Below are 24,843 nucleotides of genomic sequence, written 5' to 3' on the forward strand. Positions count from 1 at the left end.
CTGGATCCACGGATTGCCACGTGGCAACCAGTAAGATGGCCTTTAAATTATAAATCAAGATAATTGTACAATAGATACAAAGCAGTAAACACTTAGCTTTCAGGTAAACCAGCCCATGTGGTCACCGACTCTGCGCGTCGCCTGTCTTGGCTTCTTGATAATAACACTTGATAACACTCATTATATCAGATCAAATTGTATTAGATCTATCTTCTCTAAATTGTAACGGGAGAATGGCCGTTATTACCCAAATATTATGCAAACTTTTGTCTCATCGAAATGTTAGACCATAGACAATATCTTATTTAAACTTCGCAACACTGTCGAACCGATTCGACTTGACTCGATCGGATCGACTGTCGCGACAACGTTTTTGTTTATGATTTAAAATAACTCTACATTCCATAATTTAAAAGGTTAATATTACAGCGTTATGATACGATACGCTACTTTTTCCCCGCCACGATGCTAGTGATACGGCATACTTAGGATACTCGAGCTCGATACTGCCTATACGCATGATCGTGATCGGCAAAACGATACAAGTGTGGAGTGACGGACCCAGGCAGGTAGTGATTATATGCTCTTTGGACATGACATTCTTGACAGCTCAAGCAAGAAATACAAATAGGCGTAAATATATAATAGTTTTATATTATCCTAACATATTATAGCAATTAAAAGTTAATACAAACTTTCACCATGCCTAGTTACTACGAATGGTAAGATTATCTTTATCTAGAATTATTAAAAATCCACTCTTAGCCTAAATATACGGTTGTTTTCTTTAAGTATATACTTTAAAATGGTGTCATAACTCTTTTAAATCAAAATATCTGGGAGACCGAGCTTTGCTCGGAAAACATATAAAAACTCAAAAATGCGCGTTTTCCCAGAGATAAGACCTAGCTATATCGATTCGCCCTACAAAACCCCCATATAGCAAATTTCATCGACATCGTTAGAGCCGTTTCCGAGATCCCCGAAATATATATATATATATATATATATACAAGAATTGCTCGTTTAAAGGTATAAGATTAATTTATTTTTACTTATTACAGGTTTTCAAAGAAAAATCGTAAAAATGTTAAACATGAATACCCTAAATTTGAAGTAACAAATCATCCACTTAAATCAAATATTGTATCAGCAGTAAGTTCCCTTACACTTAATTATTTGGAGATAGTAAAACAATCCACGATTACACAATAAATTTTCTATTTATTTATGAAAATTACATAAGAACAAGGTTTAACATTGAAACACTGATTTTATCCCACATTTGAATTATTTCAGAAAATAAGTTCAAGTACAAGCTTTATTGAAAACTTGAATAAATGGAGTTCTGCATTTGAAGAGGTTGATCCACTACTTAGGTTTGAGCAAATGGACTTGGCAGAGGTAAGATTTCCAAAATACATCAGTTCTATTTGTGAACTGCAGGAAGTTCTTTTTCTCTTTAAATTATTATTTATATTCTATTATTCCTGTCTTACATTTTGTTTTACAAACTTTCTGTATTGTATTACTTGCTAGTTTCTGCTTGAGCTGAAATTTGTTTAATGATGGAGGTCAAAGATGGTATAATGGAATTCTGTAATAGACAATGTCATAACTATAGTCAGTGTCGTAGTGGGCGAAGTGGGACGTTGCTCACGGCCTCGCGCCCCAAGGGGGGCCTCGCGCGAGGCCCCTTCGGGCACAGAGAAAGAACAGGGCCTCGCAGATGGGATTCCGCCCACGGCTAGATGAATTCACATCTGGCCCATGGCAAATTTATTAGTTGATTGAACAACTCACCGGAGGAAGCAGAGCGGGTCCTGGTGCAAACACACTTCCCGGACTGCGCTATATCGCACCCAGTGAGTCTGGGGGAAGAGGAGACTACTCCGACAGAGGACGAGTGGCTACAGACACACGAGGTAATCAGCCTACAGCGCACGCAGTGGGCCATAAACAGCTTTGACTCCTTCAAGTCTTCAGGAACGGACGGGATCTTCCCTGCGCTACTCAAATGGGGCGGGAAGCATCTCACCCTGAAGCTGACCATCGTTCTGCGCGCCTGCCTGGCTCACAGATATGTGCCGAAAAGATGGAGAGAGGTCAAAGTGATCTTCATACCGAAACCAGGTAAAGGCGACTACTCGGATCCTAAATCGTTTAGGCCCATCAGCCTGACCTCCTTCATGCTGAAAACCTTGGAGAGGTTGTGCGACAGGTATCTGAGGGAGAGGGTGCTAAGTAATGTGCCCCTACATCCCAACCAACATGCCTACAGCCCTGGCAAATCTACAGAGTCGGCACTTCATGCAGTGGTAAGCAAAATCGAGGTGGCGATCAAAAGCAGGTCCATGTGCTTAGGAACCTTTATTGATATAGAGGGAGCTTTCGACAGGACCAGGTTCAGCAGCATAACAGCAGCACTGGTAAGGCACGGTGCGAATGCAGTTATGACCAAATGGATAAACAACATGTTGAGCCAGAGAGTCATCAAACTCGGGACAGGTGAGACACAACAGGCACTAGTGGCAAAGGGATGCCCCCAAGGCGGAGTCCTATCACCACTTCTATGGAACCTAGTGGTGAACGACCTGATCACTACACTAAACAACAATCACTACTACACGATCGGCTATGCCGACGACATAGTGATACTAACGAGCGGCAATCATTCAGGTACGGTGTGCGAGGTTACCCGCTCTGCACTAGCCATCGTGGAGCGCTGGTGCATTAACAACGAACTCACAGTCAACCCACGCAAGACGGAGCTGGTTATGTTCACCAACAAACGCAATTTGGGAAACTACCGCCTTCCCAAACTGTTCAATACAGAACTCCAACTATCTGCAGAGGTAAGGTATTTAGGGGTAATACTCGACAGCAAACTAAATTGGAGCAATCACTTAAACAGCAAAATTGACAAAGCTACAATCGCATTCTGGCAATGTCGTAGAATGGTTGGTAAAACCTGGGGACTAACTCCCAGGATAATTCTATGGCTCTACCAGGCAATCATACGACCAATAATAAGCTACGGCGCGATAGTATGGTGGCCACGCACCAAACTATCCACAGTGGAAGCTAGACTACAACGACTCCAGAGGCTGGCCTGTATGGCGGCCACGGGCTGCATGAGAACAACACCAACTGCGGCCCTGGAAGCCCTACTGGGCCTGCCGCCGCTGCACCTCTTTATACAACAGGAAGCGCTAGCTGCGGCGGTACGTCTCAAAAAATCTAATCTCTGGAGACCGCCTAGGGTGCCACACACCGAGATCCTCTACGAGGCCATAGGTAAGGAACCGCTAATTGAGGCGGTGACTGACAGGATACCCAGGCAATTCGTCTTCGACAAAAAGTAAAAAATACAATTACACGAAGAACCCCATGAAGGACTCAACCCAAGGGAGCTGAGAATCTTCACGGATGGATCAAAGACAAGGTCAGGCACTGGCGCTGGGGCATTCTCAGAGGACCTAAACATACACATCTCGACACCACTTGGTGCACATAACACAGTCTTCCAGGCAGAATGTATGGGCATCATAATGGCAGCACACGCAATCGTCTCAAGGAAAGTACTGGACTACCCCATCCGCATACTCTCCGATAGTCGGTCGGTATTACAAGCCCTGCAAAGTTATACTTTGACCTCAGGGCTAATCTACGAATGCCACAAAGCTCTATCAGAGGTATGTACCACCAATATGTCACACGCGTCGGGACGAGTGTGGCAGCATGTACGATCTCCCTCGGTCCAGACGGGACCTCGGGTTATGTCTCGACAGCTCAGGGATGAGAGGACAGAGGGGTGAGTAAAGAAACACTGATTTATATCTCTACAATCTACGGGCTTTTATGCCGGTTTATTTATAATAGGATCAAACGGGTATGCTAGAGCCTACGCTAATGCGCACGGGACGGGATCCCTTATTCGGGATGTTAATGACGGGCGCGAATCCCTAATCTATCCGCGACAACCATACGGGGTTGTGCTGACCCTCGGGACGGTCGGCAGGGCCAGGCTTACGGTGTACGGAACGGGATCGGGGTTGTACCGAAGGGATAGAGTGCTAACGCGTAACCACACACTGCGCTGCTATTCCTTCGGGCGGAGTGACGGGATCTCGGGGCAAGGACAGTGTGCTGGGCGTCTACCACGCTCCCGGCACTACTGTCCCCAAGGGTAAGGTATAGAATCCTCTAGCAAGGTACCCGGGCTGACGCGTGAACCACACACCGCTCAACGTACCGAGGAAGAGGGGGAAGGAGTCTCTAGGGAGCTGACGCGTGAACCACACACCGCTCAGCTAGAGTGCAGTGCCCCTAGCAGCCGATCCGCGACTGCGAAGAACACTCGCGATCGCTGCGAGTGCACGGCGTTATATACGGTTCGGCGCGCGGGGTGCGGGGCGCGGTCGGCGGTGGGGCGCGGCTCGCGGACAGGCGGCCGGTTCTGCGTGGCTGTGTTGCGGTGCCGCCTTGTATGTGTGCGTGCTGTGGCGCGTCATCACAGTCCCGTCCCGGCTGAGGAGATTTTTACCTGTAGGGGAAAAATCACCTGTAATCGTGTTTATATATTACTAAGTTACGTTTACTTAGCTTGGTTAAAATAAAAATAAAATATTATTTAGAGACGGGAGAAAAAAAATGTGGGCTGTATTTTACACAATTTATACGGGGTTGACACATGTCGCTAGCGGCGACTAAAAATATACGCGGGTGTCTAATAATTCCTGTTTTTATGTTCACTTGTAGTGATAATTATAATCCTCTTCATACCTTACTATATTTCTGGTTGCGGTTGCTAGGTCCCCTTACCAGTCCACTGATGGTAAGGTGCCATACTTATCGTCCTGTGCTAGCAGCCCGCGCACAGGTCGTCCGGTTCTGGTTCTGCCCTGGGGGCGGTTCCTGCGCTCCCATCGGGCAGCTGGGCTGCCGTTATCCTGGTTTCGCTGGTGACGGCTGGTCTGGTGTCGCGAGTGACGGTGGGTTTGTCGTTCCCGCTTCAGCCTCGCTACTGGGTACGTGGACTTCCGACTGTACTACGCCCATGCCGGGTCATAGCACTATGTCGGCAGTATTCTATTTCTGAAATTTCGGATAATTTTATAGTTAGGTTTCGCGCTTGTAGGTATGTTTTGTTTCTAGTTATTTCAATTTTATTTTATTTCTTTTTATGTTATATTTATATCGTTTATCTTTTTCGTAATAGTCCGTTTGTACCCTTTTGGAGACATTTTGGAGGTTGGGTTCACTTAATCTGTGATATTCTGGGTTTTAATTTTGAGTTTTTTATTTTCTAAAATTTTGGTTAGACCTTATGCGGACTGTGTACGGTTCATTTCCGTGCGCTCGACATAGTTTGTTTACGAGTTGCCGTGTTCTACGCTTCTGCCAGAAGCATTGAATGACCACAGAGTTATTGTCGTTATTTTTTTCGCGGTTACGGTAATTTTAGTATTGTATCTCGTTGTTGGATTTTACTCTTCTGTAGGTAGTTACTCCTCTTTGGTTATAATATCTCTCGGTTGCCGGCTCTTGTGTGCGGTGCGACTTATAATGAACCCTATTCCTATTAATGATTATGTCGGCTTTCGTTTGCGTTCTTGTATGCTATTTTGCATGGTTCCTATACCTAACTGCCGGTTGTGTTGTCACGGGACGGTTATGTTTTATTTAGTTGGCGTAAAGGTTTCATATTCTTTATATTATGCGCTGTTACAACTTTACGTTTGCGGTTTTTTTTTTCTTGTAGTAGGTATATAACTGGAGATTTCTATTCTAGAATGATGTATGGTCGGTCTTATGTACTTAGGAGCCAAGTTAGCGGAATAGCTTTTTTCAGCGTTCGATAATGTGAAATTTTGTTGTAAGACTGGGTCGCTTATTTTAGGGTTCCACGGGCGTTTGTTTTTGTCGTAATAACTTCTTTGTATTGTTGATGTTTTTTCTTGGTTTTTCCGTACTATGTCGTATATTTCATGTCGTTTTTTAATTTCTTTAACCTGGGGTTCCGGGAATGAGTTCTGATTGTTCGGGTTCCGTAGCACTCTGCTATATCGTAGGAATGCGGGAGTATATTTTGTTGACGGTTGGACGGGCGTATTTAGGGCAAAATTAAATTCGGTTCGGTATTTATCCCATGTTGTATTCTTATTTTCGATGTATGTGGCTATGTTTTGCTGTTGTTTGGGGTTCCGCGGGTAATATTTCTGTTTAACTGGTTCTGAGTGGTTCCGTTTTGTATCCTGTAATTTGTTGTTGTGATTCGTTCTGGATTTTTCTGGAGTATGCCTTGGTAACTTAATAGCTTGTCGTTCCGGCGGTTTTGCCTCATTATCGGTGTCGGTTACGTCGTGTTGCGGCCATCTTAGGGTCATTCCGAGCCGTCGTAGTACGTCCATGCCGATTATTATTTCGGTTGCTGTAGGTAACACTCGTACCCAGTGCTTGAATTTGGCGTTTTCTACTTGTAACTCCACCAGGATACTCTTTTTGGCTTCCGTTCTGTGTCCGTTTGCTAACACGATCGGTATTCTAATATCTTTTTCTAATATTGCTTCGCCCTTGCACTCGTTGTATGTTTGTTGATTGATATACGTGTTCGTGGAGCCGGTGTCGATTAATCCGCGGTATTTCTGTCCCATTATTTGTATTTCTGCGTACGGACGGTTGTCTTCCCTTGGGCTGTCAGACGCGCCTAGGGCTTCGGTTTTCCCCCATTTCTTGCAGCAGTCTTTGCTAAGTACACCTAGCTTTCCGCACTTGCTGCAGAATACTTGCCGTCTGCCTCTGCATGCCTCCGCATCGTGTCCTGGCTTTCCACATGACCAGCAACACGTCTTGGAGTCGTAATTGGGGTGTATTTTGCGGTGATCTTCGCAGTCCTGTGTCCTTGATTGGCACGAATCATGTGGCCTACTTGGGCCTGCGGTGTACGTCGTTTGCGGGTTACTTTCTGGAGTTGCTGTTTCCCAGCATGTATCGCTGTCTCCCTCCGATGCTGCGGGCTCCGTTTCGGGTGTGTTTAGTGTGAAGCTTTCGTACTCCTTTGCGAGCTTTATTAAACTTGTGAGGTCCTTGAAATCCTGTTTTTTAATATACATTTTATAACTTTTCAACATGTTTTCATGTATGCGGTGTAGTTTCTCTGGTTCGGTGAGGCTTCCGTGTCTTCTCATTAACGTCTCCCTATATTGTTGTTTTCTCGCGACTATCTTAGCGACGAGTTCTTCCTCGTAATTGCTTGGAAAATAATATAATTTAAAACAACTTACGAACTCTTCCCATGTCGTCCATTGTTCTGCGTTATTCCTGTGCCAGAGGAGTGCTTTTCCTTGCAGGATACGAGGTAGTGCCGGTAATATATCTTTTTTTTGAATGCCACTTGCTGTTACGAGCTCTTCTAGCCTCTCTATGAAGTCTACTGGACAATCGGTCGTTTTGAAGGAGAGGTTCCACTCTCTTATGAGTTTCGTGATCATTTTCGCACTGTTGTCGGACATGTTTCTTGACTGTTTTTTTTTTCGGTGTCTGGAAAGCGGCTTCTCGTAGGGTCTCGACTAACCCTTTTCGGATTTCTTCTACGGTTTAGCCCCTCTGTCGGTAGCTGCCTCTATCAGCTCCGATTTGATTTTAGCGGTATACCCAAGCTGTTGCTTCGTATAGCGGACTTGTGGTATGTATCTCCACGCGTTAACTTACCTTTGTTAACTATGGTGTGTCGGGACTTTATTTCGGGCGGGTGGGATACGCTATATTATGTTTTTATACGGATTTATCTTTTAATAAAAATAGAAAACAATTTTAAGATGAAATAACCTGTGTCCTCTCGAGCGTTTGAGCTCTTACGCGAGTTTTTGAGTTGGGCGCCAGATGTAATGTTGTCACACGCGTCGGGACGAGTGTGGCAGCATGTACGATCTCCCTCGGTCCAGACGGGACCTCGGGTTATGTCTCGACAGCTCAGGGATGAGAGGACAGAGGGGTGAGTAAAGAAACACTGATTTATATCTCTACAATCTACGGGCTTTTATGCCGGTTTATTTATAATAGGATCAAACGGGTATGCTAGAGCCTACGCTAATGCGCACGGGACGGGATCCCTTATTCGGGATGTTAATGACGGGCGCGAATCCCTAATCTATCCGCGACAACCATACGGGGTTGTGCTGACCCTCGGGACGGTCGGCAGGGCCAGGCTTACGGTGTACGGAACGGGATCGGGGTTGTACCGAAGGGATAGAGTGCTAACGCGTAACCACACACTGCGCTGCTATTCCTTCGGGCGGAGTGACGGGATCTCGGGGCAAGGACAGTGTGCTGGGCGTCTACCACGCTCCCGGCACTACTGTCCCCAAGGGTAAGGTATAGAATCCTCTAGCAAGGTACCCGGGCTGACGCGTGAACCACACACCGCTCAACGTACCGAGGAAGAGGGGGAAGGAGTCTCTAGGGAGCTGACGCGTGAACCACACACCGCTCAGCTAGAGTGCAGTGCCCCTAGCAGCCGATCCGCGACTGCGAAGAACACTCGCGATCGCTGCGAGTGCACGGCGTTATATACGGTTCGGCGCGCGGGGTGCGGGGCGCGGTCGGCGGTGGGGCGCGGCTCGCGGACAGGCGGCCGGTTCTGCGTGGCTGTGTTGCGGTGCCGCCTTGTATGTGTGCGTGCTGTGGCGCGTCATCACAGCGTAACTCTGCAGTGGATTAAAGGACACAGCAACTCGCGAGGTAACGATGCAGCCGACATATTAGCAAGAGGAGGCTCGGAACTGAAGGTGGCAGGACCGGAGCCAATCCTACCTCTGCCATATGCCTGGCTCCGGAACATGCTGCGACACAACACCAAGGTAAAACACCAACAGTATTGGACTAACCTAGGTACCTGCAGACAGGCGAAGGAAGCCCTCCCGACGATCAACCCAGGTCTGTCACGGAGGCTGCGACTGCTGAAGAGGCCACAACTCCGGCTACTAACTGGAGCCATAACTGGCCACGCCTCACTAAACAAACACTTACTAACCATGCGTGTTACAGATAGCCCCCTTTGCAGGGCATGCATGGAGGCAGAAGAGACAGCCGCCCACGTCATCCTTGAATGTCCAGGGGTGGCAGAATACCGGGCACAATACCTCGGTTCGCCGGGGCCTCTCCCAGAAGTCGTCGGCAACATCAAGGGTCTGCTAGGCTTCTTGGAGGAGTTGGGTTGGCAGGAGTAGTGCCGGCAACCCATCACGCAAAATAGGCGCATCGTAAGACGTCGAGTTGCGGAAACCTAGCCCGCGAACACCTATAACCTATAACCTATTAGTTGATTGATTTATTTATTCAAGGGCCCGGGGCAACTGCCCCGGTTGCCCCCCCCCCTTCCCCCCCCCCCCTCCTAAATCCGGCCCTGCAGCTATCAATAAAATTAATGTTGTAATAAAAAATTTTTTTTTACAATAATTAGAAATTTATTTCTGTAATGGCAAAAAAAATGTCATTAATATGAAATAATTATAAAAATGTGCTAAATTTTTAGAAGTTACAACCTGTGGAAGTGTCTGATGGCTGCATAAATTATTCAAAGGCTTGGACATCCAGGCGTGCTGTTATTCTCAACAAATATACTACAGGAGAAAAATTGACTATTATCAGCAGTTTTCTTCCAGGTGGCGAAAAAGGTATATAATATAATTTATTTATTTCTTTATTATTATTCGGAGATCCAACAGCTGTTAACATGTCTATAGGTTTAATAAATATGATACAAAAAGCCAATTACAGGTTCTCACCAGTATTAATATTCATTATATCTGGTATAAAGACCATTAGGCTTAGGCTAGGTTCACATGATGTTTTATCGGCGGGATTTGAATACATACCGTAATGACAACAAAAATTTGTATGGCAACTTTCAAAATCGTTCACACGGTTAGACGCCTTTCCCGCATAGACGCCGTGTGAACGATTTTCAAAGTTTGAAAGTTACAGTGTGATCCTGTGGGGCTCACAATGAGCCTTCACATAACTGGGGAGATGGCGATGCTAAATGTGTAGTTACTCGAGCGTCGTAGAGACCTATTGGAATCGAAAGATTAGATGATAGGAAGAAAAAAAGGTTATATTACATTTCCTTTTTTAGTGAGCAGGAAAGCGACTGCAAATTTTTTTAAATGTAAAAAAATAATCGCCATGTGCAGTTACTCGAGCGCGTCAGATATTGGTATTGTCAGTCGCGCAACATGCCTCTGATAACAAGGGTATGAAATAAAACTCATACTCACTCACATACTCATACTCATGAAATAAAACTATGAAAACAGATTATAATATGCGATATATCGCGTATATTGAATTTATAATACATTCCGACGTTTCGAACTCTTTACAGCGTTCATGGTCAACGGGTGACTGAGGAAAAATTACAAAGTGCAAAAAAAGAGTTCGAAACGTCGGGATGTATTATAAATTCAATATACGCGATATAATCCGTTTTCATAGTTTTATTTCAAGTGTATGTTAGTTAATCTGCCGGTGGTCACAGAAGGGTAGAAAATTTTGAAAAAATAATTTACTCGAGCGCGTTAGATATTCAAAGAGGTTGTTAAATGGACCCTACAAAATTGTCTATTTCAATAATCTGACGATTTCAGCGATCAGTAATCAAATGGCAGTCAACAATTTGCAAAATAAACCGCCATCTTGAACGTGAAGACAGGTTCAGATTGATATCCCAGTTATGTGAAACCTTAATCTCACGATAATGTGAAGCAGTATCCTTATTCTGACGATTTGAAAAAAAATATATTTGTTACTCAACAAGGTATTCCCCTATCTTAATCTGACGCGCTCGAGTAACTCCAAAAATCCCCTCTTGGGCTCCCCAACCAACATTACCAGAGCTTAATTATAATAGTCCTTACAGCTTGAGCCTGTCCCCGCTGCTGGCACCACCCTAGGTTAGGTTCTTCACATGACTAATTTTCACTTCCTTTTTTTTTGGTTCTTTTAAGTTAGTTCCTTTTCAGCTCTTATCCGCCAGGTTTCCAATTTAAATGAGAAAGTAAAGCACAGGCTTGAACAGTTGGATGACTTTGATGAAGACAGTGTGCGAAAAACAATGGGTTTGTCACAGCAGGAATTTGTCACCAAAATCAATGTGCTAAATGAAGAAATCAAAAAGGTATTAAAAAAAGGTTAACACATTCACTGCTAGGCACCCGCCTAGTGGTCGCTCGTAACTTTTGCTTGCATGCCAGATAACCCAGGAGGCGGATTGCTATAAGTAGGTAGCCATAGATAGCAACAGGCTACGCCAAAGAGCCCATCTAGCGGGCGCACATCGCCACGACTTGCAGGGTTGGCACCAGCAATTAAAATTTAATTTAATTATTATATTATTTAGACATGCCTCAATACGAAATTCATTCTGATTGTGTATGTTTTGCAACCCAATGGTATTTCGAAAACCATTTGAAGCCACTTCCAATAGGTCAATTTCATAAAAGCTTTGTAAATGTGCCTAGTGGGCGATATTATGTTGATTGTTGAGTACTGTTTAATTTTTTGTCTGGCAGTAAATGTGTTAAACTTGTTCAAGCCAAAGCAAGATCCTTAACGACAATTGTGTAATTGTCACAAGTGTCACCACAGTATCCTTAAAATACAAAAATACCTGTCCATGGATGGAGAAAACATATATTAATACATACTTCTATAGATAAATAAGTGAGTACCCTAGCCCGGAATTTTCGCGGCAAAGCAAAAGACTGTCGCATAATGTCGTGTCGATAAAAATATGTTTCTAACTCTAGCAAGATTGCGACAGTCTTTTGTTTTGCCGCGAAAATTCCGGGCTATGGTGAGTACTATACAGGGTGGAAAAAATTAATGGGCCCTGAAGGGAAAGTGCCTTAAAGCCTTAAGTTAGCTAATTTTACTTAAAGGAAACATTATTTTATTTAAAAAAGGAACAAAACTGCATTCATAGATTTTTATTTTTTATTTTGCTTGTCTAAAAATATTCTTGGGTAAGTACTAAATATTCGACTTTATGGATATTTTTTCGACAGACGAGTGTAAGACCTAATGTTTCTGGGATAAATGTTATCATTAACATTAACTGTACCAACTAGTGGAATAAAATAGATGATGTTTATTTTTTAAATTTTTTGTTGGTTCGATTCCCGGGCGTGACAAGCGAACTTTAAAAATCTTTGAATGCAGTTTTTTTATATATAAGAATGTTTCCTTTAAGTAAAATGAGCTAACTTAAGGTGTTAAGGTACTTTCCCTAGAGGGCCCATAAATTTTTTCCACACTGTATACATTTTTTTAGTTTCTTTTCTTATATTGTAGGCTTGGGCTACTGAACAACGCGTTAAAGCATTCAAAATCGCGATTCAATGTTCTAAATTATTATCTGACGTGAATGTAATGCAATTCTATCCCAGCAAGTTTGTATTGATTACTGATGTTTTAGACACATTTGGTAATCTAGTCTTTGCTAGACTGAAGGAGCGGAGCTATGGGTAAGTTTTCTTTCACAATTGTAAGTTACAATTTGTAACGTCTGTTCAAATCATGTTCAAATAACGCCTTTAATGTCTCAGCAAAAATATTGAATTTTGTAATACAAAACTTAATTTTCATTCATCTTTATTAGTTTGATCTTACAATTCTTACATGTGTATTTAATTATTTACTGTCTGTTTTTAGCACCAATGTTCCAAAAAGAGACAAAGACATTGACCCCACTGAGGTTCCTGATGCAGCCAAGGAGACATGTCAGAATTGGCTATTCAAAATGGCTTCAATAAGAGAGTTGTTGCCCAGGTTGTACATGGAAATGTCTTTGCTAAAGTGCTACTCATTTATTGCCAAAAACGAAATAAAGCCAGCTATTGCCAGGCTCACTAAGATGATCAGAGGTATAGGCAACCCATTGGTTGCTACCTACCTGAGGTTCTACCTCTGCAAAGTTGCATCTAGTTTACTGGGGAATGAATGTGAGGAATTCTTATATAGCAATTTGAAAGAATTTCTTGAGGAATATCAACAGGTAATTATAATTAGTGAGCGTTTCTAAAACATATTTATTTTGACACTATTTTCTTTAAACTTTATTTTATAATTAGGTATTTATTTCTTTTTAATCTCATTTCAGATTTTTCAACCAGCCATTCGAAAAAAATATGAAGTCCAGTTATTGACCCTTGACAGGTACTTGAGCCTGTATGTGCCAGCAGTTGACTGGTTGATGTATGGGACTGTCAACTCCAACAAATGCAAGCTAACTCTATTAGAGGACTTGCTCCAAAAATGCGAGAACATGGAAAATAAGTATGAAAATTACTAATATTTTTTATGGAGTTCACTGGTATCGTGTAAAGTATGACATATTTGATTAATTTATATTTTTCAGTGAGTTATTACTGTACTGTCTGGTTTCGGCTTTTGATTCTACAAGCGTTAATAAAAAATCTACAGAAATATTGGAAATGGTACAGAGTTCCGCAGAGAAAATGGGTATGTTTTCGTGTACTCGTTCATGTTAGGTACAGTATACAATTCGGAATATTATTTAATACTTAAGCGAGTTAAGTGCATAGTTATCTAGTGGACAAAAATATTTTCCTTTCCTATGTTGCATAGTAATGCTAAGCGAAATCCTGATGGCCTTGGGTGAGCACCTGTGTGCCGCCGACAGCTACCACCAGGTGGCGTCCGAGTCGCTGATACAAACGTGGTGGAAGATCGCCAACAACATGAAGTCGACCACCAACTTCCTTCAAGTGCTGGGTCCTTGGCTACAGTTTGCTTGCATGCATCTATCAGTAAGTGTTTAGACTTTATATTTTACAGTCCTAATTTAAAATAAGTCCGTTCAAAACGTAACTTTGACCTCTAATTTATACGGTTCAAAATCGTAATGGCTATTTAGAAGAAAAGCCTTTTGGGTCCTGTAGGACGGTCGAATGTCCGTGGCCAACTAGTATTGTTGATAAGATAAGTGTAATCTCCGAATGAAATATATGAATTTGAACCCTATTTATTTTTATAACCGTCTATAACCGTAACCGTAACGTTTATAACCGTCTTTGGCAGTCAACTGGTTAATTTGGCTTGTTTCTTCTCACTCAGAACAGAAGATAGCCTTTCTACTTATCTTCAACAGAAAAATCCCCTAAGTATAACTTTACTATACTCACACTCTTATTATTTTAGAAATCTTCAAAATATGTAACAATTTTCAGACGCAACACGTGAACATTATCTTCCGCGGTACCATCAGATACATGATCAGATGCGGAAAAGCCGCTGATGAGTTCTCCGGGAGCTTCCAATTCGTTGTTCGGCGGATGCTGAACTCGATTCCAGACGTCGAGGAGCTATTTTTGATGGTAATTTACGCTATAAATTCGTTTTATGCATATTATAGCTGTAGAGAAAATAAACAAGAAATAGCTTAGTAGCTATTTCTTGTACCTAGTGGTACATCAAATATTTGAGCCTTGTTTTCTTGTAATAAGCTCGAAATTCACAATCAAATTTAATCTTTGACGTAACAATATGAACTGTATCACGTACCAATGATTCATCGACTGTATCAGATGTGTGTAAAGTAGGTAGATTCGAAACAAAAAAAGAAAAATGCACTGGGGGGCACAATTAATTTTATTTTTCCTTGCAGGACGCTTTCATGCCGCTAGTGGAACTCGTACAAACATCCAACGCTCGAACTATGATGGCCAAAACGGTTCTGTCTATATTCTTTGCCAGGTACAAATTGGTACAGATAGAGGACCCCATTGTCATCGGGAGCTTAATGCGCCTTTGCTGTATACTGCACGAGTCCATCAAGTAAGACCGAAAAAGAAGACAGATACTTTACATAGCATTAGTAAAGTTTTAACATCATAAAGCTAAGGGTTAGCAGCTGCCGCCCCCTAGCCTAGAGCAGAGATGGGCATTAATCGATTAATCTTTTAGTTAACTAATCAATCGATTAAAAATATCAATCGTCATTTTTTAATCGCGATTAATTTAGTTGCGATTAAATTAGTTGTGAGAATGTTCGACTAACAACTAAATTAGTTTTAGTTTCAATCGACTAAATTTCACGATTAAATCTATATTAAAACTACGTAGTCGCCCGTTTTTGCATTTTTTATCTTGCAATATGTAACTACAAGTACGTATGTATGTAACATACGGAGGTACTCGTATGTTGTAACTATGTTAGTTTGGGTAGAATTTTGCGACTTATTTTGAAGCAGATATCTTCATCCGATTGAGCTAAAATTATGTATACACGTTTAGTTTGAAATGCTTGAATGACAATGCAAATAATGCCATAATATTATTATAACGATATATTGGTAATAACGACAAATAGCGAAAAACTGCATTGTTTACAAATCGCAAACAATAAAGTAGGTTGGTGCATTATTAATACTTTGAATTATACGATACTGAGTAAATCTTAGACATAGAAACTATCAATATTTTGCTGTCTCTGATAGTAAAACTCTTTTTAGTGTCACGCGGTGACAAAACAATGGGATAATCCTACTTACCTGGCCTGGAAGTTGTTTGTTGCATTTTGGTGCAAGTGCCGACGCATCTTCTAAAAATAACACGTTCTATTGAATGACACATCTGCATGTTGTTTATTATCTACGCGGTCTATTTTGTTTTCAACGTGTGGTCATTAAAAATATTTAAACCTCTTTGTAAAGAACTCTCAGCGTTAACTATGGTACATTTTCCTTGCGTCATTCTACATTCAAATATATCAATCAACATACATTTTTTATCTTATCACATATAAACATCTTACTGTATAAACAGCGTTGATTTTTTTGATATTTTTTGCTTTGAATGTTTCATACCTACAAAGTTTGATTTATTATAACTGTGTTTTTTAATGTTTTATCTTATCACATATGAACATGTTATTGTATAAACAACGTTGATTTGTTGATAATTTTTGCTTTTAATTATTATTTTTACGATTGCAAGACTAACCTCATATAGTTTAACTAAATACATATCATGGTTGCTTTTATATTTAATATACAAAGTTTGATTTAAATAATTGTGTTTTTTTAAGTGTTATTTTACTAATGCACAAAGTACCCAGTTCTTATTTACCCTTAGATAAGAGAAATTTAATCCAATGAGGGCTATCGTTTTTTTGCTCACCAGTTGGCGCCTCTGTTGATGGTGGTCCAAAAGACTATAGAACAGCTGTCAGTCATTGAAGTGACAAGTGACATTTGACATTTCGAACTATGGAAAAGACCACCATCTACACTAGCGCCCCTAGCGGCGAATTCATACGCGTTAGCCCTCATTTCAGACAGATGCACTACTTTAGTAGCAAAATAATAGTGAGAACAGATCTCACTCCTTAGAAACGGTCAAAATATCGTAAGTAATACATGACTATTTTATTTTTAAACATCCGTTAAGATGTCCTAATCAGTCTGTCAACATAGCCATACCGAGGTATTCTATTCAATTTGCTTCTAACATTAGTCGCGAGAAAATAGTCTAACTAATTAGTCGATTACAAAATTTAGTTGTCCGAAATCAATCGGCAACTAATTTAGTTGCAACTAAATTAGTTGCACTCTATACAACTAAGATTGATCAATCGTCGTTTTCAATCGTCAGTCGCAACTAATTCTTGTAATCTTAATCGTTAATCGTTAGTCGATTACATTTTGCCCATCTCTGGCCTAGAGAATAAAATTTGTAACTTAATGTATGTCCCTCCCCTTGCCCAACTGGCGACGCCCTTGGATCCAATACAAGAACGACATTGTCAAGAGATTGTGTTTGCAGCGCTGTGACAGTGGAAGACGAAGTGAAGCTGTGCGCGGACCTGATCACGAAGTACGTGCACGCAGTGACACATGACGACGCAGAGCAGCAGCTCAACTTCTACGTCGAGAGCCGCGCCGCCTTCATCAAGCTGGACGCCGTGCTGATGGCACTCGTTCATGTAAGGACATCTGTATATTGTGTTCGTAGTCCGGTGACAGTCAGCTACCACGACGACCCGGAGCAGCAGCTCAACTACACGTCGAGAGCCGCGCCGCCTTCATCAAGCTGGACGCCGTGCTGATGGCACTCGTTCATGTAAGGACATCTGTATATTGTGTTCGTAGTCCGGTGACAATCAGCTACCACGACGACCCGGAGCAGCAGCTCAACTACACGTCGAGAGCCGCGCCGCCTTCATCAAGCTGGACGCCGTGCTGATGGCACTCGTTCATGTAAGGACATCTGTATATTGTGTTCGTAGTGCGGTGACAGTCAGCTACCACGACGTCCACGACGACCCGGAGCAGCAGCTCAACTACACGTCGAGAGCCGCCTTCATCAAACTAGTTCATGTAAGTTTTTATGTTTTTCTGTGCTTTATTAAGAGGAAAGGGGACGGCCGTTTCTCCATTTTCCTCTATGGATATTGACATTATGGCAAATATTTTTGCATAATTTGATGTATATTATTTACCATAGCTATGCCCCTACGTTTGAGTTTTTCGATTTTTTGATTATTGTAAAAAGTAGGAGCGAAAAACAGATTTCATACAAATTTTGAAATGCTTCTATTATAATAATTAAAAATTAGAAATAAAAATCTAACGTAGGGGCATAGCTTTGGTTGATATACAATACATTGCGTCAAAACATTTTTAATAATGTTAGTAACCTGAGAGGAAAATGAGAACTACATTTGTATGAAAAGGCGAATTCGCGCGGGTCCTCCACTTTCGTCTTAACCTACTACCTAAGCTAGGTTAGGTTTTATTTTATAGGTATTTCTGCGGCTTTGTTCGGGTTACAATATAAAACTTGAAACGAATAAATACACATTGTAGATTGTACATATAAGTATTAAATACATATTTGATTATTTCTGTCGTTATAGCTTACAGTTGTAAGGGCACGTACGTATGCGATTGGAATCCCGAAGGCGCGGAAGGCGCCGCAATTTCATACTGTTAGTTGACGGTTAACACAATCACTGCTAACGTTTTCGTAGCGCTACGCTCGTAGCCGATCCCAGCATTTTTCTACTTTGTAAGTTTGTAAAGGAAAGCGACGTCGAACAGAGAACCCACCGAGCGGGTTCCCGGTAGGTATACTTAGGGCCAGTTGCACCAACCACAAGGCAAGGCAAGGAGGCGTAAAGCAGCAGAGAACTATGAAACTTTGCATACAATAAAATTTAGCGAACGGTAAAACGGTGACAGACGGTTTGGTGCAACCGACCCTTAATGTGTTAAGTGCGCACAACCATGTACCTATGCGAGCTGCAAAATTGAATGGAACCATTTTGAAGTGAATTCATTCATAAAGTGGCCATGCATGCATTTTGGTACATGAGACCCACCAGCGACCGTGGCAGTGGTCCGCGACTTCTTTTTTTCACTAACCCGCCAATTTACCTTATTGCCATGGCGGCGAGTCGTTGTAACCGAACAGCAAGCGCTTATGTGACCTAAAAACGACTGTTAGAAAATGATGGTGGTTTTTCGGCAGTGTGTAAACGCGCTGGGTGCGCGTAGTACGGCAGGAGGGCGCGGCTGGCTGCAGCGCGCCTGCGCCGCGTACTGCTTCGTGACGGTGCCGTCGCTGCACTGCCCGCTCGCGCGTGCGCAGCTCTACCTGCTATCCGGCCAGGTCGCGCTGCTCAATAACTGTGTCGGACAAGGTCTGTACATCCAACAAAATCAAAGAACAACACGGGAACATCAAAGATCGAGATTTCGTTATCTGCCTCTCTATCACACGAATTCGCAAGAGCTATAGACCTATAACAAAATGTTTGTAGGCCCTCAGTAGGCTTAGTACAGGAGAGGCGCGACCGTATCTCGCGGACGAGATACTATCGCGCCACTCCCCTTTTTCTAACTGTATTAATTAAAAAGGGACGGGTAGTCTATCTCGCATTCGAGATACTGTGGCGCCACTTCTGTGCTCGCCTGGCTGGTCCCGGTTGTCACTCGGGTTATGACGTAAGCCTACACCGTCACTGCCGAGTTACAGCTTAATTTCTAATCGGTTTCTTGTATAGCGTTATAACTTTGTGTGTTATATATTTTCAGTGGAAGCCAATTTTAAAGCGCTCATCAGTTTAATAGCAGACATTCCAGAGTTCATCATGGAGGATGGTCAAAAGAAAATGACGCACTTTAAAGTTAGCAGTCTGATTAGTGACTTGCTCTCGACTCTTCTCATAATGCCGGTGAGACTCGCGTCAAATAAGAATTTTATGTTTATACTAGAGATGTACCGACTAGTCGGGAAAGCCGACTATTCGGCCACATTTGTAGTCGGCGATTAGTCGGCCTATTATTACTTACAGGAAACCATACCAAACAAACCAAATAAACAGCAAATATTTATTTATTGGATGGATTTATTTATTTGATTATATTTATTTATACTCATTTTATTCAAATTAATAAAATCGTACTTTAAACCTATTAATGGTGCATACGAATATTTTTGTTCATATTAATATATTCAACTTATGTGTAGGGAGTAGATAACAAGATAGATTCATTAATTTTCTTAAAGAATAAGACCTAGTTCTTTACACAAAAGGATATTAGCAACAAAATCTTTTCACTAAAAGATCGTCAGCTTCAAATTGAAACAGCAAAAACAACAATTTATGAAGTAAAATATTAAAATATTGTTATTATTTATTATTAATAATAAATAAATAAATGAACAAGTTTGGGACCAAATCAAATTATTTTATTAAATATTTTTTGATTTGTGTTTTTTTAAGTAGTCACACTACTATATATAAACTAAAAACTGTAATAGATGTCGTCGGCGGGGTGGCCTAGGGGTTCATGGCGTTAGTCGCGATAGCTAAAGACGCCGGTTCGAATCCGGCCTTCACCACTGGAGGGCTTCGTCACTTTTTATTTAATATGTGACATCTATTACAGTTTTTAAATAAATAAATGAACAATGTCACACACAAAAAAAGAGATTTCAATCTAGGGCAAACCTTGGACAGGTATTGTCGAAATATCAAAAAAGTATGTATGTTGTCGCAGTCAGTACAATAACTATGTACAATATTAATAGTATTACAGTAGGTAGGTAATTTTTATTTGAGGTGTTTTCAATTAAATTCCTAGAAGCCACTAAGATATCAACCTCACAAAACGCGGGTCTCTTAAGGAAAATATATTTTGCTCAAATTGCTTAAATGGCAATTGGCTTTTGGACGGAATTTTTTTTATTCGGTTTGTTGCCGTAATATGTATCACGTTACATATGTATTTCCTTTATTAAATTGTCATTCAATTGCTTGAAATATTAAATAAAATGTACGAAAATTGCACACGGAAAGCTTGAGCGACGCAAGGAGCAAAACAATTATTTCTCAAATGCATCCGAACTTAGACAAAGCTACTGCAGTGATTACCCGAATGTAAATTTTAAAGAGAAATAATGATTTATGGATTTGGCCGACTAGTCGGCCGACTAATCGGCCAACCGAGCGCCGACTAGTCGGCTAGTCGGCCAAATCAATAATGAATAGTCGGTACATCACTAGTTTATACACGACGACCAAGATGACATGGGTAAACCAAATTCACATTCAAGCGCAAGTATTTCCTTGACAAACTTTTTTCTTCGTCAACTTAATGATTCACACTAGGTATAAAAATATGTATAGTATCTATGTATGTATGTTTATTTGTATTAAGTATATGTGTAAGTTTATTAATATAATTTATATTCATTTAGTCTTGGTTACAAATTCATTTACTTTAAAAGTCACTGCACCTACTTAATCTCTCTGGTTTAACCCATTGGTGGACTGGTAGAGAATTGCCTTAAGGCATTAAGTCCGCCTTTTGTACCTTCATGTATTGTGCAATAAAGTTGAAATAAATAATAAATAAATATCTAAATTGTGGTAATGGGTCATTATCAAATTGCACACGCTTTCTAGCCTTACAAATCAACTAGTAACGAGTGTGAGACTGTCCTCTACGATAGTTTTATAAACGACATGGCGAGGATGCATTATTTTTACTCACTTAACAGGTACAACTACAGGTAGGCATAGGGATTGTGCACGTTAGAAAGTCTGCCAACTTGTGTCCTAAACCGAAACTAAAACCTGACGTTAATACTTCACGCCAATAAGCAGGTGCTGCCAGTGGCGGATTAGCCACGTGGCAAAAGTAGCAATTGCCACGGGCCCCGCGCGTTTGGGGGCCCCGTGCACCTACGCATTGTGGCCGTCAAAAACCTAAGTTTCACTTCGTTTACTTCGCCCGACAAAATGAAACAATCCGTGGGCCCTATGATAGAATTTGCTACAGGCCCCGCGCTGGCTTACTATTTACTATTAACTATTTTATAAGATCTGATTGTTACGTATTCAAGCAAATAAATATATTCTATTCTATTCTATTCTAGTGAAAAGACCATTTCAAAAATATATGTAAACAGTCTGGTTTTTTGTTTGTTTCAATAATAGTTGCAGTTTATTGTAACAGAAAATTATACTTTTTTTCAACTTGATGTACTTTTCTTATTTTTGGTTATATCTGGTTAATTATTTTTAACATTATATAGAGAATATTCAGTCACTTAGTATGTATTTTGGAATAATCCATTTAGGCATTTTCAATTTAGAGCAGTTCAAAGTCAACTGTGGATTGTGAAATTTTTGAACGTCATTTGGTACCCCACATGGTATGATTAAAAAAAGGTAAAAAAACTTTGTACTGCCAACTTTTTGACGTCACAGCAACTACCCCCACCACTTTCGCGCTTGTCATCTCATATATTTGTGTTCAGGACATCACACTGAATGCACTGATACCCAATTATACCCATGTCTGCGACGACATGAGCGAAAAGTAACCTAAAGCCTGTTCCGCCAAGGTACGATATACCAAATAACATTACATTCTCGACTGTCGTTCAAAGTAGCGTGTGTTTTCTAGGATAACATGGACAGCAGTGTGAAAGCTTATATACTGAGTGGCTTCATCAAAACCATGGAGAGAATCCACTGGAGGAAGACCGACCCGGTGTATTACATGTCACTTCTGCGCACGCTGGACCTGCTGTGTGAAATGACTCGTGAAACTTATGCATATGGCATAGAAGGAGGTTGGTAAAAAATATTAATTTCTTGTATCAGTTTGGTTTGTAAATAATCGCACTTTAAATTTAACCATCAAGGTATAAGTAAAAGGACCAATTTGAACTAAATGGTGCCGTAAACGGGTTATTACCACCAAGTTCTTACCAGTGGTAACTACTGGAATTTTTTTCCCACCTTTTACCACTGGTAACTACTGGGAAAAAAAAATCCCAGTAGTTACCACCAACTTGGTTTGGCGGCGGTTAATAATCTATCAATCTTCTTTGGGACTTAAGGTACCTTTTCGAAGCTCGTATCGTATTCAGGCGCCTTCCTTTGTATGAAGTGGTATGGTATACCCTTGTTTTTCTGTTTTAGTGCTATCCAATGACAAGTTATACGGATCTGAGGCCGAGTACATAGACAGCATCGAAACGTATTCCACCAACATATGCCAAGAACTCGTCGTGGTGTTGAAAGCGCTGGGCGACGCCAAGGAGACTCGGAAACAGCACGATCTGGCCCTAGAAGTCTTCTGGAGAGTTGTGCGACGAGGCGACTTGGACAATAGCTCGATGGCTAATCTGGCAGCTAATTTGTGGATGCTCTCGCAAAAATTACAGGATACGAATCAAAGGCTTTCTGTAAGTACATATGTTTAACAAAATATGAATCTCCAATTTTTTTTAATTAGACGTCGTCCTGCCGGAGGTGTAAATTTTTCCATTTTTCCTTTAATAGCCGTGTCCACACATAGCGAGCATACGCGCGAGGCAATTTCCTTGCGCACAAAACGGCCAGTGTAGACGTGCCTCGGCCGAGGCGCGCGTGTAGTATCGACATTTTTAGACATGCCTCGCGCGCGCGCGCCTCGGCCGAGGCACGTCTACACTGGCCGTTTTGTGCGCAAGGAAATTGCCTCGCGCGTATGCTTGCTATGTGTGGACACGGCTATTAAAGGAAAAATGGAAAAATTTACACCTCCGGCAGGACTCGAACCTGCGACCATTGGAGCATTGGTCGCGGTTGGAGTAACGCTCGCAGACGTTTCTGCTTCGTAAAAGAATAGAATATGAATCTATTAGAAGTATTAGAACAAATTAAATTATTTTCAGAAAATATTTTTATTTCCAGCCTGGGGCACTGGAGGCCTTGGTCACTTTTTCTTAGTATATGACATTTATTTCAGTGAATATGGATCTCTTTAAAATGTTTATAAGTTTTATTTACCGTCGTATTACATTTTATAAAATTCTGTGTACTTCCTTTTTCCAAATTAAACCAAAAAAGTCCAAACTGCTAGTTTACGTATTATTTACACACGTATTTACGTAGTTTACATTGTACTGCAGAGTAAGTACCCAAATAAAAGTATGTGTACATACTGTACATCTCCCAAACAAAATAAAATTAAGAAAAGGTCAGCTCGATTTCGGGTGAGATTCACATATTGTTTAAATAGCTGCTTTAAGGTACACACAACGTAACAAATTAAAACATATACAACCCCATAACATCCCTGAAATTCATACGCAGTTCTGGCGTTTATTGGTATCACATCTTATATCCTACATGGAGGAATCTTCGAGCGTTAAAGCGTCATTAACCTCACAGCGCAGTTGCCACAAGTTTGCCTCAAATGACCATATTTTTTTTTCAGAAATCGATGTTAATGACGTTGAAGAATGATAACAGCAGAGCCAGTCAACAGCTTCTTCAAAAAGTACAGGAGAGCGCGTGATGTATGCTGATCGAATACATTTATCTATGAAACGTATTTTTACAGGATTACATTATTATGTCATAAAATGTAAAGGTTGAACACGCCAAAATTGGGGCACTTTAAATTTCAAAGAAAATAGTACATTTCGATGCTAGTGCGGAAAGTATGTCATTACTTCACGAGTACCGAGATATTCGCCTACGGCTCGTGGCAAGATATCTCGGTACTCGTGAAGTAATGACATATCCGCACGTGTATCGAACGACGTTTTTTAATACAGTTGCGAAAAAATAAGAAAAGCAACAAGTAAGGAATGGAATTCGAAACTTTTATATTATTAATTCTGTGACATCATTGACATTGACATTATGAAGAGGTGTTTTTCTAGCTTTTATTCGACTAGAATAGATTTTGTTATTATCATTGAACCCACTTTAATAAAAGTTTTTTTTTCAAATGCATGTTCTATAAGACAGAAACAATTGTAAATATTAAAACATTGTACTATTATTACCTAAATATCGTTATTTACGATTATTTGTGTATCGTATATTTATAAAAACAATATCGAATGTTGCCTTTGGAAACTTAAAACATTCTTGCAGTAAGAAAATACGCCTCTTCTTTGACAGGCGTTCCGTTCCATTCAGACAACTTATTAAGAACGGTTTTTCAACATTAAAAAATAAATGTGTTATATAATACTTATAATGATGAAGAGGTAAGTAATAAAATATGAAATATGCATATTTTTCGTATTCTTACATTAACAGTAGGTTTTTATGTTGATTACAACGTTTAAAGGAAACTAATATTAACACTCATCAATAAGTAGTCATAAATTGGAACAAGTAAAAATTTAAAAAAATTGGAAAAGTAAAAAGCTCTAGTTCGCGAAAACCAACTTTCCGCACGCTAAACAGCCACGAAAAGTAACACTTTTTGAGCAACTGTATTAAAAAGAAATTGAAGG

The 24,843-nt window shown here is 40.8% G+C and overlaps 2 protein-coding genes across 3 annotated transcripts; both read left to right on the forward strand.

Moving 5' to 3' along the window:
* Positions 1 to 594: 594 nt before the first annotated feature.
* Positions 595 to 24,005, forward strand: LOC134742106 (VPS35 endosomal protein-sorting factor-like). 2 transcript variants are annotated; one of them, XM_063675056.1, is made up of 18 exons: positions 595 to 722; positions 1,065 to 1,155; positions 1,300 to 1,404; positions 9,536 to 9,677; positions 11,010 to 11,179; positions 12,355 to 12,527; positions 12,715 to 13,057; positions 13,163 to 13,338; positions 13,421 to 13,524; positions 13,651 to 13,832; positions 14,253 to 14,399; positions 14,690 to 14,859; positions 16,849 to 17,008; positions 18,556 to 18,727; positions 19,122 to 19,261; positions 22,005 to 22,173; positions 22,526 to 22,791; positions 23,808 to 24,005. In XM_063675056.1, the coding sequence occupies exons 1-18, from the start codon at positions 703 to 705 to the stop codon at positions 23,886 to 23,888; spliced, it is 2,811 nt and encodes a 936-aa protein (XP_063531126.1). In that variant the 5' UTR covers positions 595 to 702; the 3' UTR covers positions 23,889 to 24,005. The 2 variants fall into 2 exon arrangements, with proteins under 2 accessions (XP_063531126.1, XP_063531127.1); XM_063675057.1 differs by having other exon boundaries at positions 11,025 to 11,179; positions 23,808 to 24,004.
* LOC134742085 (uncharacterized) lies at positions 3,540 to 9,245 on the forward strand. The gene is made up of 2 exons (XM_063675019.1): positions 3,540 to 3,712; positions 8,702 to 9,245. The coding sequence occupies exons 1-2, from the start codon at positions 3,540 to 3,542 to the stop codon at positions 9,228 to 9,230; spliced, it is 702 nt and encodes a 233-aa protein (XP_063531089.1). The 3' UTR covers positions 9,231 to 9,245.
* Positions 24,006 to 24,843: the final 838 nt, after the last annotated feature.

Source organism: Cydia strobilella, chromosome 6, assembly GCF_947568885.1.
Source record: "Cydia strobilella chromosome 6, ilCydStro3.1, whole genome shotgun sequence".
Taxonomy (NCBI): Eukaryota; Metazoa; Arthropoda; class Insecta; order Lepidoptera; family Tortricidae; genus Cydia; species Cydia strobilella.